Raw genomic sequence first — 27,910 nt, forward strand, 5'->3', positions numbered from 1 at the left:
CTTTAATAGTCCCACAACAGCACAAACCTACTACAAAAAATACAGCAGCAAGTAGAAAATACTGGAACAAATCAGTCAAACTGGGTTGAGTTGAGTTGGCACAGTATAACACTGAGCAGTGGTCAGAGTGGGTACGCAGTCATAAATGTAATCTACATATTGCACAGTTTTGCACAAATATTGCACCGAGCGAATGTCTGCATAGTCACTGATGCAGTGGGTGGGTTATCAGTTGAGGTGTGGGAGCTGGTTAACACTGATGATTGCACAGTCTGATCGCAGCAGGTAGAAAAGATCTGCGATTTCTCTCCTTCACACAGCGAGGGTGGATCAGTCTGTTACTGAAGAGCAGACAGTCAGTCCTCCAGTGGCTGAGAGTCCTGGTCCAGGACGGATGTGAGTCTGTCCAGGACCCTTCTCACACCCACCTCCTGCACCGTGTCCAGAGTGCAACGTTTGTTCTGATTTAAGGCTTTATAAATCAACTAGATTGAATTAAATTGCATGGATACTTCGCATTGGATTAGTTCATTACCTGTAGGTAGAATTCTTCTTCTATGACATATTATCCACTGTTCTACGATCCCAAGACTCTGGAGTCCATGTACTACAGTAAGTCTCTGCATTACTACACGTGTAGGTACACGGAGGTCCATTAGTTTCCAGAGCGTTCGAATGTGGTATTAGTCACAGCCGAAGTCGATCTTTTCTTTTTTATTAATAATCCGCTTCCCATTTTACGCAGCAGACGTCAAACAATGACGTGACGTGGCCTCACTCCAGAGTAAACCGAGCGGAGATTGCCGTCAAACCCTGCTCAGCGGGAAACGACCATTAAACACAACGGCCTTATCGCCCTCGCACAGGTAGCCGCTTTAATTAACTTCACTTCAGCCGCGCAAACTCGGGGGGCTTTAAGACCCGGCAGAGGAACAATAGTGAACATCTGTCGCCTCGGTCTCCGCTGTATGAATTGCGCCTGGGCTCCGCTCCGAACGCACACTCGGGCAGCGGCGCGCGGGCGGGCGGGTTTGCCACACAGCGGACGCGCCGGAGCGGACGCCGGGACGCGAGCGGATGACGCCGGACCATGAGACGCACTGAGCCGCAGCGATAACACGGCGCGCCGCAAGATGAAGACACCTATGGTAAAGGTCTCTCCCACGCAGCCGCTCGGGCAACTGTTTGCTCCGGCTTTTTCAGCGTAGTCTAGACGCAGAAGTGCGCTCCGGCAGCGGCGGCGCGGACGCGTGGATCAGAAGATTGGGATCTAAACAATGGACGTCCAGCCGCGCGCGCCGCTTGGCACCGGAGCGGTCCTTAAAACGGCACCGCGGCGCGTCGTTTCCCCCGCGTTTAATGCAAATGCGTGTGTTTTTTTTTAAGAAGTGCACGATTCACACAATTGATTCAGTAATAGAGTAATCGAGTTTAGAACTGTTGAGTAAAACTACACCATCGCGTGTAAAGCAACGTCTCAAAACACATTCCAAAGTGACGCGAGCCGCTTGTTTTATAGCTCAGTCATTAAACGCAGACCCGTCATCCGACCCTCAAGGTCAGATATCGACGTGAACTTTACAGGTGTGGCACTTTCTGCAAGTTACCGCGCACCTGTGCGTCTTAAAAAACGTTCGTGCACGCGCGCAGGCTAAGTAAAGGCGATCAATCAGCGCCGACACCTTGTCAATAACGCGCCCGCGCCCTTAAAGTTTTGCTCGCACGTGACCCGAATCACAGGAAGTTGGCACCTGCCTGTCAGCGCGCGCGCGCGCTGTGAACTTCCCGCCGGGTCGCCGCGGCCGGACTAACTTGCGGGCGTGTGCTTGTGTCTTTGTGTCAGCGCCACGGGGCGGCCGTGCTCCTCGTGCTTCTCCTCTGCGCCAGCCTGCTCCTGGTGTACAACGGCAGCTTCCACGGCGCGTCCAGGGACGCGGCCAACGACACGCGCGCGCGACGGCACGAGCAGCCGCCGCGGCCCACCGCAGCCCCCGCGCGGGCGGCCGAGCCTCGCCCGCCGGTTCTCCAGGGATACAGCGGCATCATCGACCACAAGGTAAGCGGCTGTAGCTGCGCTCGTCCCGTCTCATGCGACGTGGGTGGTTTCAGACGCGCTGCGCCGCGAGCACACATTAAAAACACACTTTGCGCTGCTCAGACCCGCACCTTCCTCCTCGCCGCGCAGCTTTACGAGCCTCCCGCACTGTCATTCATCACAATTTTCCCCGGCACAGTGTTGCGCCACATTCAATACCCACCTGTCGTTACTAATAACGGCTCGGGCTGCAGATGAAACCCTTGACTGCGCCCCGTGGCCCTAATTGAGAAGCCCGGGAGACCTGCGGCGACGTGATCCGTGACGTCACTGTAGGGGTGTATCGACTCCCATCCATTTACCAAGCGTGGACAAAGCAATCAATGCGAGGGCCGGGGAGGAAGGTGCCGCTTATAACGGAGACCTGAGCCCCGTGTTTCAGGCAACATGCGAAAAAGATTAAGGGCTGGTGAGATGATGCGTTTTATGAGACCGTTGGCCCCGTGAACGGACCCGTGAGGCCCCTCACACCTGAGCAGAACCTCAGACTGGGACTGTGTAGTCATTTTGGGCTCTGTTGTGTCCCTGTAGTTGTTTCGCGGCCCTTTGTGCTTGCGCAGTCGCTCCCTGGTTGTTTCTGTCACTTTGCATCTCTCCGTAGGCTCTTTGTGTCTCTTTGTAGTCTGTCTGCATTAGCTTTGTGCTTCTCTGCTTGCGTGGTGTGTGCAGTTTTTGTTGGGGCCCCGTAGTCACTTTGTTTCCACCTCTTTTGTAGTCGCCGGAATGCTTAAAATGAGAAAGAAGCAGTCTTTTCAGGTGCGTGTGCTGCTTTCTGTCCATCCATTTTCATTAAGTTCAGGCTTTTATCTTGAACCTAAATGTAACAGATAATCTCTGGGCTGAGTTCAAGCTTACGTCCTATTGCACTTCCTGATCCTGTACATTTATTTGTCTACATTAGTTAAAGGGCGACTTCTACGTCTCGGTGAAACATTTTTGGCAGCGGTGGATTTGGTTGTTCAGTTTCTTAGACATAGAGATTGCGGGAAACGCAGTGGGTGAGAAACGAAGCTCAATACAAATCAGGCATTTTGTGAATTCTGGTCGCTGGCACCCTGGAAATGGAAGATAATTAGGTGTTTGTTGATGAAAACGCAGAATTTAGTTTGGTATGTGTAACCAAAGGAGTTTCTGTGAAATGACTCGTGTAAAGAACAGAAGCACAATGATCACATTACGTCTGGAAACGGGATAAACGGTGTCGCAAATATGTTTAATTCAAGTTTAGCACATCTGGACAGCTGCCAGAAAACAACGCTGTGGCGGCGTTTTCAGTTACACCGCATGTTCCCGTCCTGTGCGTCGTGCCTTAATGTTTATTTTGATCGGATTAACGGTCATTAAACATGAGCCGTTCCCATCTCGACCTGACGGTAGATACAGATCGCCCCTGTGAACATGACTCATTATGTACGCGACTAATGGCGTGCACATAAATAATGCACGATTAGCGTCTTCTCCTCGTCTGCTGCCTCATCACAGGACGCCGGCTTTGGCCTCTGGCCGCCTCGCAGGAAGTCACCGAGGCTCCTCGCTGGTACCGGGTGCAGTGTTGGTGTGTGGATGCACAAGTAGAACGTTTCACAAACATTCAACTGGGTTCTCCTTTCTGGATAATTTGATTTGGTAATCAAAGTCAACCGGAATAGCGCGTGAAAGCAAAGGTTTTTCTTTTGTGTGCACACGTTTAAGGTTTTTCACAATAAGAGCGGCTTTTAGACAATTGACAATTTCTCCAGGTCTGATTGGTTTTTGACTCAGGAGCGTGAAGTGGTGCATAAATAGGCATCCGGTGAGTTCGCTTGTTGCTCTGATGGAGCCTGCAGCGGCGTCGCTGTTCTCGCCGCCTCCAATGCCAATATTCAGCGAGCGTCTATGTTTTTGATTTGATGAGGATTTGTCCGCGATGCATCAGTAAACCCAGCTATGGATGAGAATTGATTTTCTCCCGCTGATGGGAGCAACCAAGCATCCTAAGTAAAGCACCAATTAATTTCTTCTCTTAACTATAAACCTATTGACATTGTAGTGACGAGCGTCATCAGTTTGGGGCCGTGACTTCAAACATCATTTATGCTTCTTCAAACTTGCTGCCATGTCACATTTTGCAGTGAATACGTTGTGATTTGTATGCACACACTGTGGCAGTGAAGAATGCATTACAACCTTCACATTCTTCGCAATCAATTTTCGGCACCATTGTGTTCTTCCTGCGGTTTGACAACATGGATGAGCTCGCTCGCTCGCTCGCTCGCTCTCTCTATTGAGAAGTGTAAAAACTGTTGGCCTCGCCGTGCATTTGTTTTTCTGCAGTGCAATGATTGGTATTTGGAAAAAATACTCTGACAGGAACATTTGTCTTCTTCATCTTGGCTTGCTGACCTCTCTGCCATATCGATCTTTCTAAGATATCAGCTGGCGGGCACACGGGGTGCGGTGCCAGACAGCCTTTGACCATTTCACTTTATCTTCAGCAGAGTATTAAGCTCATCACAACCCAGAAAACATTTTTGAAGCTCGTAGGTTCACTTTTCCTCAGACTTTCGCTCCAGATGCTGAAACATTTGAGGGGAGCTTAAAAACGAGCAGGAATCGATATTTAGAAAAGTTTTTGCTGACACCAGAATGGTGCAGATTGCTAAGTGATATCCTCGCAGTGAGCTGGAGATGAGCTGAATGCGCCGGCCTCATCGAGTGTGAGGGGCCTGATGTCACGCTGGAGAGGAATGAACTTGGCCGGCTGCACACGAGCGACTCTGAGGCCGAACGTACACGAGCAGAGTAAGGATGGGACCAGCTACGTTGCTTTTTAATAGCGTTACCCACAATGCACCACAGCCATTAATCGTTGTGGCGACCGTTGATGCTCAACATTTCTGTCTGGTCATTAGCCCCAAGCAGCTAAAAGGTCTAGTAATACATCTTTTTAATTCTACACCACACTTTTAGATGTTAGTGGAAACTAATTAAATTTTTGTCCAGCACTAATAATTTTGGCTCGTCGTCGTTGAGACCAAAGAAATCTGATTCAGACCCGCGCTAACGTTTCGGTCTGGACTGATGTGAGCGTTGAAAATTGGCCCCAGCGTCTCAGAAATGAGCTGTGAAGCTGAAGGGAGCAGATTCCAACACCTCCTGTTTATGTGGATGGCGTGAGGCACAGGTGTGCTTTGCTCAAAGGCTCGCGCCCAGGAGACGTGACGCTGTCAGCTGCAGCAGTGAGATGTTTCAGATTCCATTCCAAACCACCACATCCCACATCTTCTGTGGATTCCTGCCACCAACAAAGCTTTTTTTTTTTTTTTTTTTTTTTACCCATCATTAGGATTTTGTTCTGCAATCAGCCAGCTGGAGCGCAAGACAGAAAACCTCCCAATTAGACCATTATTGCCAAGGACTTTGTAGTCATTTCATCCAAACTAATAGCGTTTGTGAATCCTGCTCGGCTGCGTGTGTGTGTGCATGTGTTGTGTGCGTGTTTAAGGTCTGTCTCCCTTTATGTTGGGCTTTTTTAAATTAAGACCCAGGCTATTTGAAACGTTAGAGAAAGATAACCAGCGTTTTTATGCTCAGACCTTGTTAGAATGTTAAAGCCGCCTGGTTGTGACTGAAGAGGACAGGATGGGACTTTCGTGATGCCGCGTCGGTCCCAGCTGCGCTATAGTCTTGGATTTTAACTTATCTCCAGAGCATTCCGCCTCCGCCGAACACAACACAGCTTCAGGCTCCTTCCAGCGCCAGCCTGGAAACCAATTATGGACGAAGGTGGGAGAGGAGGGACGCTGCCTCTCGATAAGCGTTCCCTAGACACCGTAGACGTGGTTAGGGGATCGCGTTTTCAACTTAAAAGGAGGCGGGGGGAGTTTGAGGAGACGCTGTCATGAGCTGCGTCTCTGTTTTAACCTTCTTGCCGCTCGCTAAGCTGCAGTCGGCGGGGCGCCTCTCTTGTTTGGCCCCTGAGAGACCTGTGAAGCATCTGAAAAGGTTAAACTATGATAAATGGTTGATACCTCTTGGCACAACACCAGGAGAGAGATGATGGACTGCCGCCGCCGCCCGCTCTGAGGGGGAATGCAAAGACGTGGCTGGCAGGAAGCATTGCAATAAAACCCCATTTCTTTGCTTTTCTTTGCCGTGGCTCCGCAGACGTATGAGGCTGGATTCATTACTCAGCTCTTTAGTCAAGATTAACGAGCATGTCGGCCTCAGTGAGGGAGAGGAATGATCAGACCCTTATTTGTATTGTTTGCCAAGGAATGTCAAGGTTATTAGTTATGAAGATCTGAGCTTTGCCAGGACCGAAGTATAAGAGCAAGGACCAGGTGACGTAATGAGGCAAGCGGTGCCTGTGGCTTCGTACCCGGTTGTCTGCTTTCAGTCATCACAGTCCCAATTACCCCGTCCTCCAGCTCCACTGGGGAGACGGTGTGGTGGTTTCCCATTGAAGGCTCTTTGGTCTCCCCCACGCTTGCTGACGCGCCTAACGATGGCGCTTCCAGTGGAGATGAGGACTAAGCGTTTTTTCCTGGGTGCACACACAGCTTCTGCTGGAGCGGCTCTGCGTTAGTTTCGGGTCGCATCAGCGTCCGGGTCTGTCGCCGGCGCCTAAACGTGCATGGTTTGGCATTGGCAAACAATGTGTGGCATCCAGATGGGTGAGACATTAAATGAAAAGCCTGACTAAATTAAAATTCCTCCATGAGCCACAACAGGGGGTCGCTGACCATTAATGGGACGTTTTGGAACAGCACTGGGAGAATCTGCCAGATGCTGATCCTTGATGAGGTCCTGAAGGCCGTGGACGTGAATCAGTGTGTAACTCGCTGGTTTGCTGATGCACCCGACCCATTGTTTATACGTCTGATTCCTATGTTAACGCAAGACTTGCAAGAAACATTCAATGAAAAGCCTTCATGTTTATCAGCATTTTATTTAAATTAAATTTCATCGAGTCTAATTCATATTTAATTACTCAATTAAGCAAAAAGAACACATCATCCACAATGAGCAAGTTCAGTCACTATCATAGAACAGATTTTCCCCTTAGAACTGGCTTTAAGATAAAACCAGTGCAGGAGGTGCATCTGCAAAAACAACCCAGCTAAAACTAATAAACCACATGTGGATTCACATGTTGCTCTCACATTTTACGAGGCGGATGGTAGCGATCCAAAAGATTAACATGGTAATAAGTTGGATACATTGATTGGGGCGGATGTATGATTACAGGGTTGGTCAGTGAGCAGAGACAATATAACCGCATATCCATCACATCAGGCTTTAATTACACAGAACATGGGTGTTTGGCTGTTTGTTTGCACTGTATTACTGAGATATGAATCGGAGCTGTTGGAAAAAAATCAGATTTGCTGGGTTTAATTAAATGTTGGACTTGGAGTCAGAATCTCGTAATTACGTCTCCGACACGTTTTCACCCGTTTTATGACGGTGCAAATAGCGAAGGAGGGATAATAAAATGAAAGTTCCTGTTTTATTAGGTCAATAAACAAGCTGCAGGACACTGTACACGATTTAACACACGCAAGAGCAGCTGTGGCACCGCGCTTCCGAAGACGTGGAGTGGAACTAAAAGAAGAGTCCATCTGCTGGCAATAATTTTTCTGTCAGTCCTCTGATAACGCTGTCTCCATTACTGCCAAAGCAGAGGTGTTAGTGCGACTCTGCGGCGAGAACGGGAGATGGACGGCGGAGGAAGGAGTCGTTTGAGGAGTGTGGAGGATGGAATTTGTCCCCACGGCTCTGTCCGTTTTCACACTTGCGCTCATCGTGTCAATCATCGCGGGCGGACGTGCTCCGTCGCTTTATTGGTTCCAGGCCGTTAAAAAAAGCGGAGCGTTTCACCTCTTCGCATTCTAACGTTGTCCGTGTTGTACAACTCGACCCAAGACACATCGGGAAAGTCATATTTTAACTTTATTGAGATCTTGGACAAGACTCGGCTGCAGGAAATGGGTCACGCTGACATGTAGGTCGCCACTGGAACTTTCCTTGATTCTGAGTACAACTAAATAGATTTTAGGCTGGACGGCGAAGGGTGTAGTTGGTGACAGTCCCGCTGGGTCTCATGGTCTCATCAGCTCCATTTCCTGCAGTTATTAATACAATTGTACTGATAATTACACATTTAATCATGTTTGCTTTCTAACCCAACGGTAGTGACTGAATTTAACTGGAGAGGGGTTTAAAGCTGCAATAACTACTAACACTGAAGGTTTATAGTCTTGAGTTGAAACTAGGTATCGTGCCTTTAAGCAACAGCAAGAAAATTACAAGCTCATTGCAGGCTTTCTCACTTAGCTCTCACTATTGACTAAAAGCATTAGGACCAGCTGAACGCGCTGCCGGGAGCCCGCTGCACAGTCAAACGCCGCCATTAGCCGCGGTTTGAGAGCCGCACTCGGTTTCACGTCGTCTTCGCAGGAGAAGCCATTGTTGAGTCCTTCTCTGTCCTCCATCGTTGTGCAAAAGTAGAATGGACCAGAACAAATAACAGATTAAATTTACAGCCTCTTTTAGAATAAATGAGCGTTGGCGCTGTGAGATAATAAGAAATAATGGAGTGGGATACGTGGTCGTCGTCCAACCAGCCAACAGGTTGCTTTAAAAAAAAAAAACACACCAACTTTTTTTGCAATGAGATAAATTAAATGCATCGTTTGGCAACAACACAAAAGCAATCAAACAAAAAAAGAAATGATTTTCTCATTAAACATTTGGAACAGCTTTTGTGTATCTTTCTGATTATGCCGACAGGGATTAACTACTTGTTTTCAAAGCAATAGCTCAATTTGTCCAAAGATTGTTTTCAGTAATCTTTTGAAACTTAAGCCTCGCGTCAAAATTCACTTACTGTATTTGCAGTTGAATTGGAAAAAAAAGATGAGTTTTCTTTTCCTGTAGAGTCTGTTTAGATACTGTGGAACTGTTTTCACAAACTCAATGCCGTCCTTGAAACTCTAAGAATTCATTGAGAAGAGAAAATCTTTGGGAAAAGTGTTAATTGTGACTTTTCCGCTGGAGAAGGATGGCACGACGACAGCTGGCTGCAGCTAATAAAATTAACAGATGCAGAGGCTCATTTCAGCGACGCAAAGTGCTGTCGCTCTATTTATGAGCTGAAGACTCCATTTTCTCGCCTCGTAATCACGGCGTTAATTCCGTCTTCCGTCATCATCCCATCAATAATGCAACAAAAGCCTGGATGATGATGATGATGGCGTCAGATGCTGGGCTAATGGCCGCGCCGGCATTATTAGCGGTTTTACTGCTGCTCAAACTTCGCTTGGAGTCACGAGCGTCAGTCACGGAGAACGTGTCGAGGGGGAGAGCGTCTACGTTTTACTCCACTATAATTACTATCGTATCATAAAGCAGCTGATGTGTTCATGCTTTCCCATGAGAAATGAGCTAATATTTATATAAGATGAACCACCATCATTGCAGTGTAGCTGAAATGGTTTCCGGTCTTGGCTTCACCTGAGCTGCAGCCATTCCCTCAACTCTTTCCAGCTGATCACCTGGATCCCTATGAGCTCTAAATGTAATGAATCTACTGCACAAAAAAACATATTCACTGCATTTCACACATGCACTATGATGATTTAGGGTCAGACATCACTTGAGATCCTCTTTGATTTCGGGACTGTTGCTCTGATCGCTCCCTGTCTCACTGTGGCTTCGTGATGCACTAACGTGGAAAAGTCTGATCAGGGCTCATTAAGGGATAAAAGGACGCGGGAGCGCCTCGCCGACAGACGGCTGTTAGCACGCATGCGAGCATTGTTTGTGTCTTTATGAATTCCTGCTAGACAGAATCCACTCAGGATTAGACTAATGAGCCCAGTGTTTGTGGGGGCGGCTCGTCACCTTGGTGAGAAACGTGAAAACAACCTCCAAACATCCATTTACGGATGTGAGGCAGACGCCACAGCTGCCGGGAGGAGGGATGGGCGAAAATAACTGGCTCACATGTTCCTAATCACCAGTTTGCCTATTATCACATCTCAGGTGTGTGTCCATTAAGTAAATGAATAGACGTTGCCCCAGTAATAAACATTAGCATTGTGATTCATTTCATTAGTGTTTTCCTGGTAAAAGTCTGGCTCTGCAGCAACAGAGGGAAGTGGTATAAACAAGCTCTGCTCCAGGTTCTGCTTTTATTTAGTACAAGCAGTGGTTTCCAAGCCGAGGGTTGAGTCCTTCTAAATTGTCACAAGGTAACGGGAGAAAAGAGCGAAAATCAAATCCATCTTTTAGGCCGTTGTTCAGGCGAATCGTTTTGGTGCGCCATTGTATGATACGTCCTCTTCGGGCCTTGAGCCGCTGATTAAACGAAACCCTGCACATTTTGGAGGAGACGTTTTCATCCGGATGCAATTTGTAATCGTATATAAAAAAATACAAACCCCCTGACGTGAACGTTTGCGTTTGGGCGCAAGCAGTCGGTGGCGCCGATCATGCGGTCAGATGTCAAGGAGCACGCCATGAGAACAGAGAGAAGCTCTGCAGAGACGAGAACGTTCCCGTGGCGTCCTCTCCATGGGAGATTCTACTAAAGTACAGGCGCAGAGACACCCGCTAAGCGTCGTGGCTGCACATGTGGAACCCGTCGCGTCCTGCGTGATGAGCGCCAGTGGGAGCTGCTGTTTTACTTCTCTTCCAGTCACAGTCTCATTACTGGGTGGACACACTCCAGGCAGAATATCTGCTACTGAGGCCGTCCCCACGCTGGGCCGGCCGCGTTGCCCGTCTGCTGCCTATTGATGTCTCCTTTTTCTTCTTCTTGTGCTTCTTGTTATATTTCCAGAACACAGCGGTAATTGCTCCTTCGGGATGTAAGTTGACGGGATTTATTGGATATGGATATAACCGGTCTCCGGGAGAACTGAGGTGTTTCTCGCGCTGGAGTGAGATTTGTGCGTTTGCCCTTGTTTGCAACAAAGTTGTCGTCTCCAGTCGGACGCCATATTTAAATTTGCTCCGCCGTCTCGGCTCGTGCATACATTTCCTCCACGCTAGGATTCTGCTGCACCTTTTTATCTTTCGCTTCCTTCTCTCGCGTCGTGCGTGAGGATAAGGCCTTTTTTTTTTTTCTGTGGACGTGATGTGAAACGCACCTCGCTCTCAGACATCCGAGTATGAACTTATTACTACCAGCAGACTTCCTCTAACAAGATCATCCTCCCGTCATCGGCATGCGGGCCGATGGCCACGCCCCCTCGCTCCCTGCAGCCGGTCTGAGTGGATGGTGCACGGATCGGATCTCGCACAGGAAGTGGAAGTTCTGGTGTCGTACAGTAACGCCGCTTCGAGCTCGGATGATAAACGCCGAGGGGAGTCGTGCGCTGGGCGCGGCAGCGAAGTTACAGAGTGTGCTTCAAACTTTCCCTCATCAAAGGACGCCCCTGAAATCTCCTCATGTCTCTCTGAAGGCCCTGCCCTACATTTGGCGGTCTCCAAAGTGCTTCTTTCTCTGACAGCCACTCCTTTCTCCTGCTCCTCTTTTTCATCTATCAGATTGCCTTTCATTTTCCTCCCCTCCTCGCCCGCCCCTGTCTGTCACGGCCCCGCTCTCCTTTCTCTCCCGGTGCCTCCTTCTCTCTTCCTAATGTCCTTCTGTCATTTTTTTTTCCTCTCTCTCCTCCGTTCGCCACCTCCTGCTGCAATCTCAAAGCTAAAATGGGGGAGAAGGAGAGCTACTTTGACCTGGTAAATTGTACCTCATCTTTTGTATTCATGCCAAGGCAATCATTCCAGCAGGAAGGAGCCCGTGTGGTCCACGCCGCGGCGTCTTCCTCCCGCTCTATCTCAGCTGAGGTTATAAGGACACAAAATGGCTGCATCGTTGCACAGTCTGCACCAGCGGCTTTCAGGCTGATACGGAGCCAATTAAGGTAAAGGAATGTGTGTTGGAACAAGCCCCAACTTGATTGTCTGCGCTCCTCCGGTGGCTCGCGGGTCTCGCCTACAGCCGCTCATACTAATAGAAAGTCGGCGCTCCCCTCGCCGGGTGACCCGCGCTGGACGAGGTGGAGCAGGGCCGTCGGTTTATCGCAGAGGGAGAGGAGCAAACAAGGTGCAGCCTTGTTCTTTTCACCTTTCTCGCTCAGGTGGTGAGGAGAGAGGAGGTTTAATGACACGGCCCGAGTCGGGCTGCACGCTGGATGGATGGATGGATGCATGGATGGATGCATAGATGGACGCATAGATGGATGGATGGATGTATGCATGCATGCATGCATGGATGGATGCATAGATGGATGGATGGAAACAGAATGTAGTTCTTCTGTCACCAACAGCTCCCATGGAACCGTCACTCAGATCTGAGTGGTGGTGGCTGTGGTCTGATGTGGGGGGAGGGCGGCCTGGTTTGATTTCCCCTAATTGTTGCATTCCTCTTCAGCTTTTTTGTACCTTGGATCACAGGCGTCCAATCTCCTCTGTGTTGCAGCGTCCACGCTGAATCTCTCCTCCCGTCACAGACACAGTGAAGAGCCCTCTTCTTGCTCCTGAGCGCTTTGAAGATCAGAGCTTTCCTTCAAATGCTCTCAATGATATGGGCTCTTGTTTCAACCAGTGCCCCCTAACAAGATCATCAGCCATGTCGCTTAAAAAAAAAAAAACCTTCCACAGCCTCCGTCAATGAATTTTCATTAGCTCCTTTTTGGGTCACATGCTATTTCTCTGTGAAGCACATAATTGCCCTCCATCAAACATGTCTTCCTTTCAAGGTGCTCACGGAAAACTCTGCTCTAATTACGACCAGAGCGTGTGAGCAGCAGGAGCTGTCCGCCCGCAGAATGACTGCTGACCACTGGAATCCCTAATTGCCCCGCTTTTGATATCCACCCCCTCCTCCTCCTCTCATCTTCATTAGTTCTCAGCGGCCCTCGCTTCCCATCTCGGCTTCCTCTAATGACTGGTCAAACCCAGATCGGCCTCGCAGCACTCGACCTGCAGCCGCCGAGCGCGTTGCCGCCCATCAGAGCGGCGGGTCCGACGCTCCCTCCTGCCTCCGCCCCGCTCCTCCCCCCTCCGCTAACTCCAGTCCAACCTCCTCCTCGGCTGCGAAGGGCTCTAATTGCTGTTTTTGCTTCTCCATTCGCTAATTCTCTATTCACTCGCTCTCCAAATCCCTGTCTGTTTAGTTTCTTTTCTCTCCTCTCTCCATGCGTTTCTCCACCATTCTCCTCGTCGTCACTTATCGTAAATGGCACATTTTGCACACTTATCTCAGCCCACTGAATTGGTTTGACTGGGAACCCAGTGCGTCCTACACTGTAGTGCTGTTTATGCTGATTTGTTGTTGCTTTTCAGTAACGTGGATTATTTCATTTCTTGCTGCTGCGCAGGCGGCCTGGCCTGGATGTCGACTGTTCTACGGGGTTGTTCAGAGTAAATAACATGTGTCAGTACAATACACAAAGATCATAAACATCATCACTTCATATAAAAACGTTTTTCCGTCCCAAAGCAGTGCCTCCTTAAGATTTGATCATTACTGTGATCAATGACCATAAAGTTGTGATGTGCCTCATTTGCTTGATATTTTATTGTCACAAATATGAAGAGATAGTCGTTGTAGTGATAGTATAATGTAGTAGTCTTATGTGGTACAGTACTCTGTGTACTTGCCTCCTGGTTATAAGTTGCAAATGATTCAGTTTGAGTGTCTCGCTGCACTACACAACCTCTGCGAGTCAGAGGATCCCCAGAGCCGCCGCTGTAATGTTCTGCTGTGTCCTGAGCGTGTTTTTGTAGCCGCTCTGTTTTCCTCACCTATGCAGCGGCTCAGCCGTGCGACGGGCGAATCCGCGGGCCCCATCAGTCACGCGTGCACCGCCAAGGACCGCGGCTGCGCCACGCGTGAGCAGCGCCGCATGAATGCAAAGCGCGGACGTTAAGGACGCGGCCTCTCCCTCCTCCCAGAACCGCTTTCACGCTTCAGGCCGCCGTCGCTTCGGGACACGGCTCGGAGCGTTCCCTCGGCGGCGGCGGCTTGAAACAAAGGCGTCTTTGACGAGCCCAAAGGTCGGCCTGCAGGAGGCTGCAGACGCGCCGCTCTGTTGTGGTCCGTCTGGGCGATGCCCGACAGCCAGACAGCGTCCTGCTGCGCTGGATGATTGCCGCCTCTCAAAGCTAACATTTACTGCCCATATTCTCCATTTCACTTTTCTTGAAGATTCGGCTCCCTCGCTAAGCCCTCACCCCCCCGCCCGTCCCCACCCCTCCTGCCTGCGCGCATGCACCCACACAAAATCAATAACAGCACTCCGATGCTATTTCTCACTATAAAGGGGGTATGGCATACGTCAAGCATAATGGTCCAGTGCCGTGTAAGTATGTTTTTTCCTCAAGGGACAAACTGCGGAGGGGGAGTGAGGAATTAGAGCTGATTTCATGCCCCCTTAAGGCCCGTGTGGGTTTTAATCACCAATTATTGCTCGTCTTAGCCATGGGCAGCGAAGGCTCCGACGACGAAGCCAATCAGGCCGACCAAACAATCTTTCTCCAGCTACAATCATACGGTCCTAACGTGGCTTCTGTCGCATTTCTTCTCCGCTCTTGTTTAATTACACACTCTTGTTCACGGCCTCCAACGCGGGTCAGTACCAGCCTTCTGTCTGTCAGCGTCCGATAGAAATGCGCTGGAACGGCGCTTTCTAGTAACTGAGCGTTTCTTTATCAGTTCTACACTCCCCCGTCTCCTCTGCCTCCATCAGGACTGTAGCAGCTCCCCAGGTGGTCTGGGCTGGAGCCACTCCGCCCCCCCCCCTCCTCAAGGTTAATCCCGACAGGGGCGTTTTCCTCGGGTCAGGAAGTCAGACAGCGACGGCTGGCTCAGGGTGAGCGAGGACGGGGACTGGAAGCAGAATGAGGACAGGTCTGTGACAGTTGGAGCGGAGATGCCGCTGTCTGGCTGCTGGCTGCTGTTTGGTAGCTTTACTCGGCCGGTGTAGATGGATGGATGCAGGGGCTTAATGAAACCAGGCCAGCCTGCCGGCGTGTGCCACATGAGGGACAGTGAGACCCTTGAATGGAGAATGATTCACTTCTATGAGCTGCTCCTAATTGTGACGCTTAACGACTCATAATTTACCCTTTATAATATTTTCTTTAACCACAAATGAAAATGCACAGATATCGTGTTTACTATTATTGCAATGACATAAAACCACCCCTGAGAGTTGTATTTTATCCAAACCTCACTGGGACGCTGATCACAGTCGACGGTCCTTTTTGCATTGCTGATCTCAGGTCTGATCGGTTGCTGTAACTCAGCACATGAAAACATAATGTCAGCCTTCACCGTTTAAACGTAATAAATCTTTTAATTATGATTAAAGGTGTTTTTGTTCGGTGAGGATGAACAGAGCCTTTGATTTCAGGTGCATAAATGATGGATGTGTCTTGAATTATGAACCATTTATTGCATGAATCATTGAGCGGAGCATAGTATTCGCAGGAGTTTGTGGACGGATTTGAATTCAGTTCTCTGCTTTTAGGAGTCGCAGACACTCGCGGCCAGTTCTGAGGCTCACTCCAGTTAGCTGGACTCCTGCACCTCAGCCCAAACCACTGTACTGAATGGATCATGCGATTCCGGATGAAATGGAGAACCTTATCCAGACTATCCAGCCTATTTCTTGGTAAAAGCCTGACCAAGCTCCCCGAAGAGGCCAATTCTGGCCAGCTAGGCCCACTTAAATTCTCCGTGAGACAGAGGAAGAGAGAATAGAGTCTGCGGAGCCACTTAAAAGCTCCTGGGTGAAAATGGGATTTCTGACCTGCTCCACTGGTGCTGTAGCTCTACGGCCAGATTGGCTGTCAAGGCGCTGCCAGGTGGGAGAGGGAGGGGCGGCGAGCAATGGGAGGGAGGGAGGGAAGCTGCTGCTGGTGATGGTGTAGACCGCCAGGACCTCATTAGCTCCACATCTCATCAAACACCAGGCACCAGGCCGCCTCTTACCCGGCGCTCTCTCTCTCGTTTGTCATCCTTACCTTCCTCTTGTTTTATCGCGTTTCCATTTATTCATCCTTTGTTGTCGCTCCCTCTTGTCTCCTTTTTTCCTTCCTGCCTCCTCTCCATCGCGCCGTCTCTTTTCTTCCCGCTTCTTGAGGTCTCATTAAGCAGATGAGCCTGTTCTGCTGGTAATGTGTCACTAAGTCAAAGTCAGAATCCGCGGATGATAATGATGAATGTTCTCTCCGCCCCTAAACACACGCGGCTACAATCATTTGTTCTTGTTAACGTCACGGAGATGTAAATTTGTTGTTTGTTGCCATACGGATGTAAATAACCACCATATTCCTGCCGGGGACATATTTCAGGGCACATTAGAGGCTCTGCTGGTCTGGTTTGCATGTCATTGATTTCCATTGTAGAGGTCTGTGAGGAAGCAAGGAAAACGTGGGACACACGCGGAGCACACGCATGTGCAGCACCAACGTGTACATGTACAAATGGCTCTAGATGAATGATTTATGTGCGTGGACATCCTCGGCGTGACTGAGGGGAAAGGGGCCAAACAGCGATTATGCATGTGCATGTACAATGCGAGACTTCAAGATACAACAACAGGAGATTAAATGTCTGTGTAAAGGAAAACAAAAGCAGAGATGTCAGAACTGATATTATTCACAATTATGCCACAAGTTCATATATAAAAAAAATTACGTTTAAATCTGAGACTCTTTACACAGATATACGGCCAATACTTGACTCGTATGATTATTTTTTATCCTCTTAAAATGAACTGTTATTGCAGCATTTGCTTTATTTTACAGTAAATACTTTTCTGTGTTAATATTTAATCAGCACTGCATTAGTGTCAGGCACCGGAGCTGCGTTTTTGAAGGTAAACACAGGTTCCTTTGGTGTGTGTAAGCAGGAGAAAGATTTAAGGTGAATCCTGTGTAAGACCCCGGGGTTTCTACCAATCACAAAGCCATATGACAAGCTACACGTACCCAGGAGGCTGTGTCGCTACCCATTTGTCAACAAAGCATTTTGTGCCTCAAACGCAGCACAGCTTCTGTCTGCTTTGCATATTTTGTGGAAACGAGGACTAAACGCGACTCTGTGCTCTTTTTGACTTCTGAAAAACCCTCTCTGTCGCTCAGCCTCTCAGGATGCACTGCCGCACCTGCGCCCTGGTCACCAGCTCGGGCCACCTGATCGGCGGCGGCCGCGGCGAGGACATCGACCGGGCCGAGTGCGTCATCCGCATGAACGACGCGCCCACGGCCCGCGGCTACGCCCGCGACGTGGGCCGCCGCACCTCGCTGCGCGTCATCGCCCACTCCAGCATGCAGCGGGTGCTGAGGAGCCGCCACGAGCTGCTCAACGCCAGCCAGGACGCCGTCTTCATCTTCTGGGGCCCCAGCAACTACATGAGGCGCGACGGCAAGGGCCTGGTGTACAACAACCTGCGGCTGATGAACCAGGTGCTGCCCAAGCTCAAGGTCTACATCATCTCCTGGCAGAAGATGCTGCAGTTCGACGAACTCTTCAAGAAGGAAACCGGCAAAGACAGGTTTGAGACGCCGCCAACACACAGCCGCACGTAACTCACTCAAAGTTGACTGCAGACTGATTAGTTGTATGATGGGCAGATGTTTCTGTTGGATGTCATCCTGTCATAGCTGCTGCATCGCTGCTCTGCTTTAAAGGCATCAGACCTGGATCGTGATGTGAATGTGCTCGTTCCCAGCATTAGGAAGCGCGTCAGGTCTCCGACGCCGGGGTTTCCTTTGCGAGCTTTCAGCCCGGCTCAGTGTGACATGGTGAAGTGACAAAAAGCAGTCTTTTCCTGTGTGTGAAGTGCAAATGGCTCAGTAAACACCGCTCTGAGCTTCTGTTGCTGCAACACGGCCTCTAAAGCCGAGCGCCGCTAAAGGACTCGCCTGTAATGAGTCTGTGCTGAGTCTCAGTCCTGTGGCCATTAATGCCTAATGAAAACGCTTTGTCTCTCCTTCTCGCCACACGAGCCTTTGTCCGTGGTGTCGGTGGGGATTGAATCTGACTCCCGCTCGCGGTGGACGTTCAGGGATGGAGAGCGGAGGATCTGGTAAATGCTCAGGCATCCAGGCTTCCCACAGTAAATGTTTAGCGCTTCGCTTATTGATCTCGCTCATTGTGTGTGTGTGTTGAGCCGAAAGAAAGAAAATGTCCAATTCTAATGTTTGGGGAAAGTTTAACTGAAGCTTTCAGCCTGTAAAAGTGACTGCTCGTCTATTAAATGGTATTTTTACATAATTTATAAACCAAAGCTTGTTGCCTTTAATAATCTGGAGCCTGTGTGATCAGCATTAACAGCAGAGGTTCTGGGTAATCAACTGTGCAGTCGGCAACCCTGGAAGCGCGTAATTGTAATTATGGGTTATGCCATTTCAGTAACGATAATTAAGAAGGTGTGGGATGATGCCACATCCACACATTTTAATAACGCCGACTGAGAGGCGATGAAGAACAGGTGTCCCTCTGCATCCTCGGTGTTAAATTGCGTAGCCGGAATGAGCCTCAACTAGTGATTAAAGGTAAATTAGCTCGTTTTTTTTCCAGTTCGGTGTTTTGTGCTCCGTAAAGCTTTCATCTAATCGCCAGCAGCTCTGCTCTGCTGCTCTGCTGGGCTTCTGCTCAACACATTTGGGCAGACTTCTGGTGCAGTTTGCTGCAACAACCCGTGTGGGAGGCAGCAGCAGCAGTTGGAGATCATTCAGTGACCAAACCACCGCACGTCTGCTCCCTTTGACATCAAACCTACATCAGCTTTGGCCGTCTCATGGGGGGGGGGGGACAACAGGAGCTTCTCACTGAAGTGGACAGTGACCAGACGCATCCACTGGAATTGAAAGACACTAAAGCCGACCTTTGTGTATCAAAGCCCCCAGAACTACAAAGGCAAATAATCAAGCGACCTGGTGGAGAGACTCGACTTTTTTCATTTACAGAGATCCACTTACTGCAGCGTGCGTGGAAACCTTTAAAGGCCACACACACCACCCACGCATCTGCATCTCGCTAATAAGACCAACCTGTGCTAAAATGCACGTCACCAGATTTATTAAACTAATACGCCAGTTAAAGGTCTAATTTGCAGCACAGTCGGGTGTGAATGCTCGTTTACTCAAAGCGGCCTTTTCACGTTGCCTGTGAATCCGGTAAAATGCTCGGCCACGCGTCGATGGAACGCTGGTCCTGGATCTGCATCCATCACCTGGGTAAAAGGCAGTAACATGCAAAGTCAGATGGCACAAGTTCACCTACTGACACAATGGACTGAAAGAACTGTTTCTGCTGGTGCATCAGGAGAATAACATCAGCTTTGCAGGACATAGAGAGAGTCTAAAGAAGAATTTTTGAATACTTCCATTGGAAGGTAATGAGCAAAACAACAGGTAGGAAACAAATGGCCTACCTGCCTGTTTAAATGGAAGAAACTTAAGAAAATTGGCCAAAATGCAAACCAAAATAAAGGCAAATGAAGCGAGAAGCAGCGTCTGCTAGAGGTTGGGAGGATGTAATGAGGGAAATCTAGTGGAAAAAATATGCAAGGAAAGCGGAGAAACGCCAGCTCTAGTCACGTCATTTCCACCGAGGAGAGAGCTGGGATCAGACCAGGAGCATCGCAGCCTCCAAACACGACGCCCACAGCTCCACGTAGCCACGAGGCCTAAGGAAATGTAACGGTCAAGATCGTTTTAACTATAATTTGCTTCAGCAGTGATAATGATGCTCAGCAGGTGTTTTGGCTTTAACTAATTACACCCTGATGTGACCTTTACCCCTCAGCAGTTGCAGAACAACTGTAATCAGCTCGATAACAACGCATCTGCTCTGTGCAAATAAAAACAGCCACAGAAACAGACGCACAATTATCTGTCTGTGATCAGAGTCTGTTTCCCTAATTAGCGCTAGCAGCTTCTTATAAACAAAAAAAGCTCCTCGCTGGCGTCAGGAGCGTGTGCAGGAAGCTGGGCGGTCCCTTAATTAACAACAGAACCCAAACTACAAACCAGAGGAAGAGCCGCGTCCCCTTCACAGGCATGAACGTGCGCCGGAGGCCGGTTGAAGAGCTCGGCATTTCACACCACATTATTCATCAGCATGTTCATAAACAAGGAGGCGACGAAGGCGTCTTAAGTGAGATTAGCCCACGTCTCCCAACGCAGACCTCTGCATCCGCCGCACAACGCTTGACGACAAAATGCTGCTCTGTGAACGCTGGAGGTTTTCTGATTTGCAAAAGGTGTGTGTGTGTGTGTGTGTGTGTGTGTGTGTGTGTGTGTGTGTGTGTGTGTGTGTGTGTGTGTGTGTGTGTGTGTGTGTGTGTGTGTGTGTGTGTGTGTGTGTGTGTGTGTGTGTGTGTGTGTGTGTGTGTGTGTGTGTGTGTGTCATTCTACAACTCGGTGGCTGTTTGCGTATCACAACAAATCAGCAGGTTGCAGACAACCTGGGTCCTGTCTTAATTAAATGAAAATGAGAAGTCTGGGCTGCTGCTGCGATAAGATGCTGCTGCTGTTGTGTGTTGAAAAATGCACCGTCATTATTCGTCACCATTTTACTGAGCTGGTGCCGAGTGAAGGACTCATACTTGACGATGGTCCACAAAGTAGAATAATGCTGGTTTTGACATTGTAACTTGCAGGTTATGCAAAGTTTGACTGCTACGAGTTGTGACAGACACAGGTGAAGGAATGTTCTGAATCTTAGACTCCTCTTTTAGTCCATTTTTCACTCTAATCCACAAGAAGAAAAATGTGGGGGCCCCACCATTGATGCCTTCCGTAGCCCCTCACCCTAACCATCACTAAAGGCAGACGTCTAACCTAATCTGAACCAAAACTCAATTCTAACCTCAGCCCTAAAATCACATCTTGACCCTCAAAAAGGCCTTTAAAGTTGTGGGGCCCAGCCAAAGGGCCCCACAAGTAACAATAGGGCCCACTTTGGTAGAAAAAAAATGGATTTTGGGCCCCACTCCGATGTAACCGCAAGGACACACATGCACATAGGAAACCCTAAGGAGCCTCTGACCACTCGGGTCCATTCGGTTTCCGCTCAGGGAACACTTCCCCTTCGTCCGAACGCTTCCCAGGAACTGTGGTTCCTGCTCCGTGCTCCCTGAGCAGAGGAACTGTTGGCAAGACAAATGATAAGCAGGCCTTTCATTTCAGCGTGTTGCCTGATGACTACACCCCTGCACTGTTCTCTCTGTGAAGGAAAGTCTGAACATCTTTTCAAACAACCAGGTAAACACTCCACTCCAAATGTGTCACCCTCGTCAACCGGAGGCGAGCGAGGTGTCAGAGTGCCTACCTGCTTGTTCCTGTCAAGACTTTTCTTATCAGACCCAGGCTTTGTTTCTCTGTCTTGCCGAGTTAAAACCCAAGCTGTGTGTGTGTGTGTGTGTGTGTGTATGTGTGTGTGTGTGGGAACAGACGAGAAGCAGTAACAAGCTTTCTGAAAGCAGCGGGGTGATGAGGTGGTCGAGAGAGAACGCTGCTGTCAAAATGCTCTTAAGCAGAGTTTGAACTTCTGCCTCCTCGCTCTTTCTCAGTCATCGTTTTAGAAAAAGAATATGATCTCTCATCCTGGGGGGAGTAAAAGAAATTTTACACTTGTGTTTAAACGTCCAAATTAAATTAAGTATTAAATAATTACTTAGCAGCGTGTCGATATTTGTATCAATCAGACGTTTAGTCCTCGCTCTTGTTCCCAGAGGATGAACCAGTCAGCTGGGCAGAAACGATGTCACTGAAACTGAGAGCATTTATGAATTATGATGAATTATTCAATCCCTCATTAATGAAATGTAAATAAATTGAATTGCCTCAGAAAACATCTGCAGTCACTTTTCTTCATCAACCTTCTGACACAGCGCGTTTGTCTTTTTTTAACCATTTGACATGAAATGCAACATAAAGCAAACAACCGTTAAAATGAATGTGACAGTGATTCATTCGCTGCAGCTGCGACTGTTAACTCTGATGGTTCATTTCATGTCCAGCTGATTAGATCTTCCTCCCTGGCTGTTATTGCATTGCTCATAAATTGCTGCATATGTTGAGCAGCTCGTCGTTGGCTCGGAGCCACGTTACGGAAAACGACCCTGTAAAAGTTGCAGAAGTTTCCTGAATTTGTGATACCTGATGCGTGAACTTGAGCTGGTCTCCAGTCACAACGGCTGCGTGTCGGGGAGCGTAACGAGATCCACAGCTGTGCCGGATTCAGCTGAAGGAATCAAATTCTTCCCCGGCGACGTTTTCAGTGTTTGTGTGAAGGAACGAAAACGGCACTGATGCGTTTTCTAATCCTGAACTTGATTTGATTTGATTAACATTAACAACTACCGACTACCAACCTGGTGTTAATGGCCCAAATATGTGGCAAACTTTATGTCTCTCTCAAAAGTAAAAGGTCAGAGAAAATTATTATGATAATTAAGTCTGAATGAAGTGATGCACAGGCAGCAAATCAGTGTTGGCTTCCTCAGGTCACTACTGGGTTAAAACACAAGCCATAAAAGATGCTGGTGTTTCACAAACGTAAGGAGAAGTCACCTAAAAGGTTCCTCAGGAGGAAATGCTGCATTTTTTTACAGCTCACTTGAATGATGGTGATTTAGCTAAATATTTTAATGCTGTTCGGTGAATATTTCTGTAAATCATAAGGGTTTATTTAATGTGCTGTCAAAACAAGAACCAAAGTATTTAGTTTCATTCCAACTATTTCTTTACTCTGAAACTGTTGGGTTTATGACCCTTTAGAAGTTTTGCAAGTTTCATTCCTCTGGAGCCCATTAAATCTATTCATAACAGAAAAAGGAATTCTTTAAAAATGCATGCTAGTCAGGCTGGAATGTGTTTTTATCTGACAGCCATTTTAAGAGCGGACAGTCTGAGAGACATTTTGACTTTTCAGGGCTTTTCTAAAGGCACGTAAATATACTGTAATTTTCTATTTCTATCATAACGTATCTCTGAAAATGGTGGTTAATGCTGATGCCTCAGCTAAAGGCTGCCCTGTGCAGCTGGAGCCATGCGATCTGGGCTGTGTGCACTATGCGCAGGCCAAGGCTACATTCTGATTAAGGGTTTGATTATTTGACAGGGTTCATTTGTATCACTCGATATGTAGAATAGATCTGTATTTTAATGAAGCTGTGAGGGAACTCGAATGATCTCTGTAGTCAGGGAAATCGACCTCTGGATTTAGATAGATCTTTATTCTGCTATAATGCAGCAATGTGAGATTTTCTGATGATTTATCCCAGTTAATCACATTCAGGAAAATCAAATATGGCTGAGTTCTCATCCCCGTGGTCTCCCACGCATTAAATCCCTCTAAATGTCTTTTTCTGCCTCCGTCCTCCTCTCCTCTCCTCTGCAGGAGGATATCAAACTCGTGGCTGAGCACCGGCTGGTTCACCATGACCATCGCCCTGGAGCTGTGCGATAGGATCAACGTCTACGGCATGGTCGCCCCTGACTTCTGCAGGTGAGACAGTGGAGCTGAATGTAAAGCGCCACCGCTAGCTCAACAACAAGTACTGTACCGCTTGTTGGAGTGTTTTTAAAGCGTGTATAGGAATTCAACTACTGTAGGCAGCTGCATTGGTGAAAGACTGAAATTATCCCAATATTAGCACAAATACGTCTAAACATTTAGTACAAGTGGACAGGCATTGATCGCTGCAGGCACAGCAGTGGAGTCTCCCTGTTCCCTACGGCCGTGTCCACGTTGGTTGGCTTTTATTGGACCTGTTGGCTGCAGCACAGCAGCCCCACAGCGTTTAACTCCAGCTGACGTCCACCGCGTTATCAGCCAGCGAGACTTCAAAGGATAAAGAAGCCGAGTTCTTCGAGCAAAGTAAAGCTGCGTGTCTCCGATTCTTAAGACGAGCCCTGACGACACGTTCTGGATTATTCAGGATGGAAAAGGGAACCGGCTCGTGAACTGGAACAAAGCTCATGTGACAGGCGCGCACATACGTGGAGGACGGAGCCACGTGCGCCGCCGAAGCGGCCTCGGGTTTTCCTTGAGTGAGTTCCGTTACAAAGTAGTTTCTAAAAATGCTTCTGGTGAGAGCGCTTTCTCTAATCTGAGCCAACCAGGACCCAGGAAGACAGGAGGCGGTACCAGGAGGCGGTACCAGGAGGCGGTACCAGGAGGCGGTACCAGGAGGCGGTACCAGGAGGCGGTACCAGGGGGCGGTACCAGGAGGCGGCCGAGTGCCCGGCTGCCATGGCGACAGAAGATCTTAGTTGTTATTTATTAGACATTAATTAGGAGGCCTCCGCTTTCACAGCTCTCCTTTATATTCCCCTCCATCACTTACCACACATTAACGCTAAGCGTGCTCTGGATTCTGGCGCCGCGCAGCAGAGATGCAGACCACCGTGACATACGCGGCCGGTTCCGACTACGCTTCGCTCCCAGCAACTTACTGATCACGCCTCATTAGCAGAGTTTAGCAGTTTGAACTACAGCTCACGTCTCAGCCAACGCTGTAATTAGGGGATTATATTGGACAAGCAACAAATCTTATTAGACTCCTCAAAAACAAGAACAACTGTAAAATGCTCAGTTTATCTTTGTTATAGGTTTTGATTGATTGGCTTTGTTTTGTCTTGGCACATCCATCTTGACAGTAGTAAAGAGGGAATGCCGGTTCATTTGTGGGAGAAATCGATGGTTTGAGCTGATACTGGTAATCATTTTAGTTCTCATAACGAGGCAACGCTGTTGATTTTTACTGGACGTGATCCAACTGAGAATTCGAAAATCAATCTGTCTCCGGCTCTGTCAAATGTGCACTATTGACATGTGCTGATATTTGAGTCAAACATTAATAAATAAGTGGGCAGATATAACTGGTGCAGCCGTCATCAGGAACATTTGGATACGGTAACATTTTAGACAAATTTTTCCCTTTTTGCCGTTCGTATTTTTCAAAAATGTTCATACTTTTGTATGTTTAAGAATGAAGCGGCGCTGTTGATATTTTACAGGTTGTAATTTCTTTCTAATTTTGATCTAATTTCCTGGCAGACTCTCTCTCTGTCTGTATTCCTTTATCCTCTTGATAATTAGATATGACTATACTGGATGGTGATGAGAGAGAATTTATTTATTGTGTCATCGACTAGAAAATCTTTAATATCAGACTACTTTTTAAACCATGCTGTTTCACTTTGGTCAGGTTTTAGTCACATCAACAGACAGAGGTCAAACTGAGTTTAGAGTGACGATCACTTTGCATTGAAATTATTGTAAATAGAAATATTATAAATTGTGCAAAAACATATTTTATTGTTGTGTTCTATTTATTTTTTTGTTAGTGTGTTTTTATATCCATATTTTATGTTGGCGTGAATCCAAAGCAGATAATCAACGTTTACAAAGAGAATAGAGAAGTAAAGCACAGAGGCTTTGTAGCAGCGTGATGCAGGTTTCTGCATCTTTGCATGGAAATGAGATGATTGTTCCCGCTCGCCTTAACTACCTCGACCCGGGGCTCTGTTGCGAGACCTTTTCATTATTTGCTCACGCTGTTTATTTGGCTTTTTGTATTCTGTGATCAGCTGCAGGTGGCATTTAAGATATTAAAAGCAGCTAAACCGGGCTCCAGGAATGAGCAAATGCATTTGGATGGTTTCCCTGCGCCATGAAACGTGAGCTTCTCCTGTCTCCGTCTCCACAGGGAGCCGCAGCACCACTCCGTCCCCTACCACTACTACGAGCCACGCGGCCCGGACGAGTGCGCCATGTACATATCCCACGAGCGCGGGCGCCGGGGCAGCCACCACCGCTTCATCACGGAGAAGCGGGTCTTTGCCAACTGGGCACGGACGTTTGACATCCACTTCTACCAGCCTGACTGGAGCCCCCCGCCCCTGGCAGCCAACCGGACGCTGCAGGGGCCCGACACGGCGGCGCCTTCGCTGCTGCAGAAGACATGACTTGTGTTGGGATGAAGCAAACGCTTTGGAGATTCATGTCAGGAGACGATGCCTTGAGGCCTCCTGGACCTTTTAATGAAACCCATAAGACATTGAAGTAGGGAAAAACTCTCTGGTGGGGTGGATTCTGCTGGACGTTTGTAGTCAACATTTCTTCAGCTCCTGCTGTGCGTTTTGTTTGCTGAGCTGAACTGACTCAGAGTGAAAACCTTGTGAAGTCAGGTTACACAGAGGGGCCACGTCAACACTCCACTCACTGCATGTCTCGCTGCCGATCCTCTTGGTCTTCGCGCACATGTTTGAGTGTGTGAGCGAGTGTTTAGCTGAGAGATCACAGAGGGGGCAGAACCTCCTCTGAATGAAAGCCGCCATAGGATTCACAGTTCATTCAAAGGAAAAATATCATTACAATGCACATAATCGAACAATGTGGCAGCGGAGACCGAGCGCTGAATAGTAATAATGGCGTCGCCCGACGCGATTTGGCCGTTTCAAGCAGTGAATTATTGGGGATCAGACACTATATTCATCTGCAGTTTTGAGGTCAAACCGGATGAAATCGTATAGACTCCTGTGTTGAGCATCACGCGCTCAGACTCATTTAAAACAGGCCTATAAATCACTGGCGTGACTTCCATTTACGCTGCCTCCCAGACGTGCGCGCGTGCTGTAAGCTCACCAAAGCGTCGCCCAAGTGGAACTGCGACGCCGCTGAATGACGAGTGTGCGACAGTCGCCGGGATGGTTTATCTGGCGCCCGTGCGCCTCCCCGGCCTCCTACATATGTATCATAGGGCTTTGTCAGCTCCCATCACCGGTTAATAGCGCAATTTATATAGCTACAAGCTGGATTTCCATGTAAATGCACAGCCATGTCACACCAGACAAGTGGGAGATTAAGATCGAGGAGAGGGAGGCAGCAGGAGCATCCATCCTACTATACTCGAGCCTGAACAGCCTCGTAGGAGAATTACATATTTAAAAGACTGCTGGGTTTTCTTCCTTCGTTCACCGACGCTCTCTTCTCTGTTGTGTCTTGTGTGTAACACAGCCAGACTCTCCCCTCTCGCCCTGACATCCCTGGTATTCCTTCTTTCTGCTCTTTCTCCCTGAATAAGTATCATGTGTCAAGCTGGGAAAAAGTGATGAGACTGGTGTTTGTCTTAATGGTACATCCCGGTGCTAAGTCCGTATTGATTTTTGCCCTCATCTCTGTAATGAGACGACGGATGCTGCGGGTCAGATGCGAGGTGCTCGCACCATGAAGCGTTTCCTGCGTGGAAGTGAAGGAGCGGTTGCTTCCCACACATCGCCAGCAGCTGCAGGAGAGCTGCCAGTGCTGGGGGACGCCCGTGTCTGCCAGCTGCCATCTTTGTACTGTAACACAGATTTGTTTGCGTTTGGTGTCTGTTTTATCAAAGCTGAAGTCAGACTGAGCTGCTTAGGGCTGCTAATACTATACTGGTAGCACTTAACAGCATAGTGGAGCAGTAGGAACGAGGTAATCTGTGGTAATAAAGTTAACAGCAGTAATAATACTGCAAAAGATAACTATCTATACCCACTGTTTCTTCCAAGACAAGTAGTAACTACCACCATTACTACTACAACCCTGTGTCACCGCCTTTGCCACTGTCCCAGTACCTGGCTGTGTAGAGAAATGGCACCTAATTAATTCATTAATTTCATGACCAATTCACTTTCTGGTGAACAGAATGTTGCAAAATAGTTAAAGGCACCAAGAAGAAAAATGTCCGAAGATATTTACTTTGCATTGATGGAAACCAGAGACGTAATAAAGGAAATGTTCAATACTTTGTTAATCCA

At 48.3% G+C, this 27,910-nt stretch overlaps 1 protein-coding gene across 1 annotated transcript; it reads left to right on the plus strand.

Annotated features, from left to right (window-relative positions):
- The first annotated feature begins 826 nt into the window (after nucleotides 1–826).
- On the plus strand, nucleotides 827–27,897 carry st6galnac5a (ST6 (alpha-N-acetyl-neuraminyl-2,3-beta-galactosyl-1,3)-N-acetylgalactosaminide alpha-2,6-sialyltransferase 5a). Its single transcript, XM_029131900.3, has 5 exons — nucleotides 827–1,148; nucleotides 1,844–2,056; nucleotides 17,240–17,652; nucleotides 23,511–23,618; nucleotides 25,825–27,897. The coding sequence occupies exons 1-5, from the start codon at nucleotides 1,134–1,136 to the stop codon at nucleotides 26,081–26,083; spliced, it is 1,008 nt and encodes a 335-aa protein (XP_028987733.1). The 5' UTR covers nucleotides 827–1,133; the 3' UTR covers nucleotides 26,084–27,897.
- The last annotated feature ends 13 nt before the right edge of the window (nucleotides 27,898–27,910 follow it).

This window comes from Betta splendens, chromosome 17 (assembly GCF_900634795.4).
Source record: "Betta splendens chromosome 17, fBetSpl5.4, whole genome shotgun sequence".
Classification (NCBI taxonomy): domain Eukaryota; kingdom Metazoa; phylum Chordata; class Actinopteri; order Anabantiformes; family Osphronemidae; genus Betta; species Betta splendens.